This window comes from Panicum virgatum, chromosome 1N (genome assembly GCF_016808335.1).
Source record: "Panicum virgatum strain AP13 chromosome 1N, P.virgatum_v5, whole genome shotgun sequence".
Classification (NCBI taxonomy): Eukaryota; Viridiplantae; Streptophyta; class Magnoliopsida; order Poales; family Poaceae; genus Panicum; species Panicum virgatum.
In genome coordinates this window covers 64,370,015-64,375,597 of record NC_053145.1, presented here as the reverse complement: position 1 = coordinate 64,375,597, position 5,583 = coordinate 64,370,015, and the positions used below count along the sequence as shown (strand labels likewise).

Genomic DNA, 5,583 nt, shown 5'->3' with positions numbered 1-5,583 from the left:
CACTGCCACGCTCCTCTCCTGTTCTTCTCCATGCTTCCACGGCTTCCTACTTAGCCGCTCCTCTCTTCTCCCGTCTGTCCCTCCTGAGCTACTAGCTGCCATGTTGTAAATGGTTGTTCCTCTTATGTATATTGATCATGACATGTACAGTGTGCCGGATTATTATATGCTGGAAGGTGAATCGTATGTGCATGTAGATGTTCTGTAAAATTCAGTCATGTAACGAGCTGCAGTTTCCTTGTTCCGTAAAACCTCCCGTGTTTCGTTTCATCCCAAGTTGCCGTGTCGGCGTCGCTCCACCTGGTAGTATCTGGCGATCCCGGCAACGACTGGACCGCACGACCACGAGCCCAAACGCCCGACAGCCCCCGGGTGCGCTCCGCAGCCAGCACGCGTCTCATTGTTCCGCGCCGCGCGGCGCCGATCTGCATCCGCTGACCAGGGGCGCGGAGCCGGCGATATGGGCTTCGCTTCGTAGATGACAAGTAAGCGCTTGAAACGCCGGCGCCGCCGCTGCCGGGGGGCCGCGCCGCCCACCCGCGGCTGAGCACGCCGCCGGCCGGGCTGCCGCGAGGGCACCTGGCAATTGATCAGTCATGGGTAAATCACAACCGAAACTAGGTTCAAAAGCCTCTCCAAAGGCAAAAGTTGCCGCCGCAATTGGCCACTTCTTCGTGATGCAATGTACTTGGCCATTTCAGGAAGGGATCATCATGGATGGTTTGTGACTTTGTGCGACAAGCAGCAGATCCGTGAATGCATCTTGGTGACAGCAACTCAGCAAGCGTAGCAGACCGGCAATAAACAAACGGTACGACGTGGAGCGCAGCACATGGACGGTTATCGGAACGAACCACCAAAAGCACACGCAGAGGGGAGGACATGCATGTTTGTACTAAGCTGTAGCAACCAACAACCACAACACATGGCTCTTTCGTGCCTGCCACTAAAACACCAGTGATGTACTATATTGGCTGCCCTTTTTGCCCCTTTTGAGAAGAACACCAGTGACACAACAAGTGTTGGTCCAGACACAAGGGTAGGCAGGAGTCATGCACTGAAAAATCGATGATGCCTCTGCATTTCATTGCTTCCGGAAAATATATAACACCACAAGGTTATTTACAAACCAAAAAGGTAGTAGTTACATGTTGCTCCTGATATATCAACTAGGAGTTGGGACCGGCGAATTCATACCACAACTGGACGCGAACATCAGACCAACCAAACCGACCAAAGAATACACAAAAAACAGACCTCAACTCAAAAAGCGCACAAAACTGGGGAGATGCAAATGCCTATTCGCTCTATCAGTTGCCAGTAGCAACAATTGGGTTAAAGGTTACCGGCCAGGCTCTTCTGGTAGTCTCTCCTTGGGAAGCCGAGCGCCGCAAGCTAGATCCGAACCTCGAGCATCTTAAAAGGCAGGGATTTGTGTCCATGCCCATACAAAATGCTGGGTTCAGTTTCATCGCTGGTATCCTCTGGCAGCTCAGCGAGCGGAAGGAGGACGAGCCCATCGGTGGCATGCGCCCACACTGGAATTCAGACCGATACAGATGGGCAGCAATCGAAGCAGAAGAATCGGAGTTAACTGCTGGGCATGTTGTGCAAAATGACAATGAAAGGCTGTTTCTCGGCAGCTCTCTTATAGGGCTCGTGCCAGGAAGAGTGATGAAAGATATGATTGGATGTCTACAGAGAGGACATGGTATTGCGCCCGCTGGGCTCACTGATGTGTAGCTAGTTGAACAAAGGTATAGAGCACACCTTGTGCAGAATTCATGTTTGCAACCTACAAAACGGAACCCATATAATGTTTGCAATCATGAAAATCTGAGTTACTAAGTGCTTGTGAACCAGAGCATAAAGTTATAAGCTAATATAAGCACTTGATATAAAGCTCAGACTAGTAACAGTATTGCTAGGATTTCGGAGAACATTTACGTATAAATTCAGTAAGCATCAACTAAAATGACCAATAAACCATATGTACATTTGGCAGCATACCTTCTGCAGCAACAGAACAGCTCCCTTCTAAGCAGACAGCGCAGGGGTCAATACAAACAGGTGACTGGTTCAGGTATCTCCATCCACACTCCCTACAAAATGAATTGAATTGACATAAAGCCATCAGATATTTCCGATACAAACAATGAAAAGAGACCAATATGATAGTCTGCTAAGTGTTAGAATTTGTAACACATGGTTTTGAAAACTATAAACAGGAAACATTATAATTAAGGAACATTAAAGTATACTAATGAATAGCACCACATGGCAACCAATAAGAGGCGATATACAGTTATTCAGTATTTAACACATCAGGACCACATGACCAGGGAACTAACAGAACCATAATGATCACCTTGCAATGTTCATGATACTCATGAGTGGAAGACAAAGATATGGAGATGGAAGAGTGCGTATCTGGCCCTCTGGTTCTTTACTTAAAATTTCTTCAATTGAATTCCGTTGCCAGGAACGAGCCACCATCAATGGGGTCCATCTGCATAATAGAAATGAACGTGGACTTTAGACAATTCACAGTGCTAACAGGAATACTGAAAGCTATTTCTTCCATGCAGCAGAACCTTGGAATCATACCCGCTAGCATTTTGTGCAGTAATGGAAGCTCCTCGAGCCATAAGGAGCTGCATCGAACAAAGCCCTATCAGTACATAATTAAAGGAATTCAGCCAAACATTTTAACAAAATTTTGACCAGCAGGACATACTTGACAACAGACAGCATTTCCACCACAAGCAGCATAGTGAAGTGGGGTGCTACCAGCTCCTGCCACATTGAAGCCAAAGTACATTTTAAACAGCATTATCAACTAAATAACAACATAACAGACAAACAGTTCACTTTAATAAATTAATGTATCTTAATAAGTGAGAACAAGCGAACAATAAAATACAAAGCTGAATGACATCGATTTGCAGATAAGGACAGGAGCAAATTGGTAAGATTTTTCAAGTCACTAAAGGACACATCCTCTCAAGCCATGCCAAGCCACGCCATAAGCATATGTACAAATTACATATACAAGACAATGATTGAAACCATTTCTAAGACGATGAATCACATATGTTGTTAATTTACTGACTGCTTGCAATGTTCCCCAATAGGTTAAGCACTTACAACAAGAGTATCATCCAAAAAGGCAAAATTATTAAATAGCCAAGTATATAGTAATGCCAATGGACTAACAGTTCGAAAAAGCAGTTATAAAGGAACAGTAGCAAAATACCTATTAAATCTATAGTCGTTCCATCCTCAATAGTAACCTCAAAAACAGATGCTCCTAAGTCCAGTAAAAGTTGCACGCACTCTACATGCCCATTTAACGCTGCCATATGAAGTGGGGTTAAGCCTCCATCTGCCTTCTGATTTACCATCTTGACCAAAGCACTGATAGCAAAGACAACTATTGCATCATTTGTGCACAAAAATAAACTAAAGAGAAAACATGCAAGTTATCTAACATACTCATGATCAAAATCAGTAGTTGAATCTTCTTCAGATGATCTATGATTTGTCTGGGTGAAGAAATTTGGTATGCTTGGCACGTAATCTGCAAGAACAAGACGAAGGCATCGGGCATGACCGTGCAGTGCAGCGAAATGGACAGCAGTTCCACCATTGAGATAATCTGTCCTGTGAACCTGTAAGGCATTTTGCCATGTCACAACTGTATATCTGAAAAATTGTAGGGAATGCTGTCGTTGAGTGACGAGTCAAAGAACTCACATTTGCATTGAAGAGAATCAGTGTTTGAACAACCTCCCAGTGGCCATATTGACCGGCTTGCATCAAAGCAGTCTATATACAATTAGCAGAACATATGCTTAGATATACCATATCGACCCATCTATGTCACCTCATCTCAAACAAACTCAATACAGGCAAGTCTAGAAATTGAGCATACCTGGCCCCTGTAATTCCTAAGGTTGATCTCAACGCCGGATTCAAGCAATAGAGACACAATCTGAACATCCAAAGAGCAAACAAATTTGAATGGAAATGGTTTATACATCAACTCAAACTCTGATGCTTCTTCAGAAGATAAAACAGCATTACCTCATGGTGGCCTTGCGCAGCGGCATAGTGCAGCGGTGAGTTGCGGCCGCCAAATGTGGAGTACCGGGCAAGGCGAGGGTTGTACTCGAGGAGCGCACGCGCCTCCTGCAGGTCGCCGTCGCGGGCAGCTGAGACAAGCCGCTCACCGGAAGCAGAGCACCCAAAGGAGTTGCCCACAAGACTGAGGAATCCCATGGATGCCCAAGATGAGGCCTTCACGGCACAGCTCCCTTCCTTCAGAGCGCACGAGAAGAACTCGTATCAGATGCCTCTTAAATTTATCAATCTTCTACGGGGCTGCGGCGAACCGCATTCCAGGATGATTAGGAGACAGGTTGAGAAGCTCAATCGTGGCAAGTGGAACTGGATGATCTCAAGCTAACGGCAAGAAAGACCTAGCATTTCCTGCGAAAACACAAAATTTTACGAAGAACTCAACAAATTGACTCGAAGTCCGGCATAATGCTGCCAAAAAGCAATGACTCTTCCAAGTAATTGAAACGAAACGTAGACTTTTCACATAAACCAAGAAATCGGAGTTGAATGATGCGGTATTGTTGCCGGGAGATCACAAGAACGCACCTTCAGAACTGCCCCGAATCGTCGGTCCGGACCGAGCAGAACGGGGCCGATACGAACAATTCCCTCCTCTAAATCAGGCTGAATCGCCGCAAGAAAACAAGAGGCCGGCGGGCGGGGGATTCACAAGACAAGCGGCAAGCGACGGCCGCCTCGAGTCCTCCCCTCACCTCAGCGCCCACGATTCCAGCGAGGGCGCCGGGCGGCGAATCTTGGGGCAAAGCCAAAGGCGATTTGCAAGAACGCAGCCCTGCGATTTGAGCCGGGACAAGGGAGGAGAAAGAAATAATGATCTTGATTGGGACGGCGACGTGGAGATGCAGGTAGCGGCCGAAAATCTCCACGCTCCAGGTCACACCGCCCGGTCCGTATTACTGGTGCGCCGCTACAGGTCCGTCGTTCCTTGTTGCTCGCCCCACTATTGATTTTCAGAGCACGACTAGTAGCTGTTGGAAATAACAGGAGGCGGCGAAGGCGATGATTATCACTAGGACGAAGTGGTGCTGGTGTGCTTGGATTGGAAAGGAAAAGCAAGGACGCGACACGAGGTTTTTGCTGTTTTGCTTTAGATTTTTCAACGTGAAAATTACTTTCCAGTTGTTCCCTCTCTAGTGTTCGGTTTAGCTGATTATTCGTGTTTAGCACTTGTTTTCTCTTTTTTCCAGATGGATTTAAGCATTCAGCGTGCAGCGGTCCGCTTTCATCATGTTATATCATCTGTGACCTTTGTGGGACACTTGTGCATATCTGAGAAACTTTTTATAACATGCGATTAAGGCCCTGTTTAGTTTTCAAATTTTTTTTACAGTATTCATCACATCGAATCTTCGAACACATGCATAAAGTATTAAATACAGTTGGAAAAAATAACTAATTACACAATTCAACTGATTGGCACGAGACGAATCTTTTAAGCCT

The 5,583-nt window shown here is 45.9% G+C and overlaps 1 protein-coding gene across 2 annotated transcripts; it reads right to left on the bottom strand.

Annotated features, from left to right (window-relative positions):
• Window positions 1-1,053: 1,053 nt before the first annotated feature.
• On the bottom strand, window positions 1,054-5,122 carry LOC120657442 (probable E3 ubiquitin-protein ligase XBOS32). Of its 2 annotated transcripts, none has more exons than XM_039935745.1 (11): window positions 4,669-5,109; window positions 4,087-4,491; window positions 3,935-3,994; window positions 3,757-3,828; window positions 3,496-3,671; window positions 3,257-3,417; window positions 2,738-2,796; window positions 2,608-2,654; window positions 2,369-2,509; window positions 2,011-2,102; window positions 1,054-1,795 (listed from the first exon to the last, which is right to left on the bottom strand). In XM_039935745.1, exons 2-11 carry the CDS (start codon window positions 4,279-4,281, stop codon window positions 1,311-1,313), a joined length of 1,488 nt encoding a protein of 495 aa, XP_039791679.1. In that variant the 5' UTR covers window positions 4,282-4,491; window positions 4,669-5,109; the 3' UTR covers window positions 1,054-1,310. The 2 variants fall into 2 exon arrangements, with proteins under 2 accessions (XP_039791679.1, XP_039791680.1); XM_039935746.1 differs by having other exon boundaries at window positions 1,311-1,795; window positions 4,087-4,320; window positions 4,669-5,122.
• Window positions 5,123-5,583: the final 461 nt, after the last annotated feature.

Coding starts and splice junctions, on each gene's coding strand:
- LOC120657442 (XM_039935746.1), bottom strand. CDS start 4,281: ATGGGATTCCTCAGTCTTGTGGGCAACTCCTTTGGGTGCTCTGCTTCC. Junction 3,829..3,934: donor TTAGGAATTACAGGGGCCAG/GTATGCTCAATT, acceptor AATTGTATATAG/ACTGCTTTGATGCAAGCCGG. Junction 2,797..3,256: donor AACGACTATAGATTTAATAG/GTATTTTGCTAC, acceptor TCAATGTGGCAG/GAGCTGGTAGCACCCCACTT.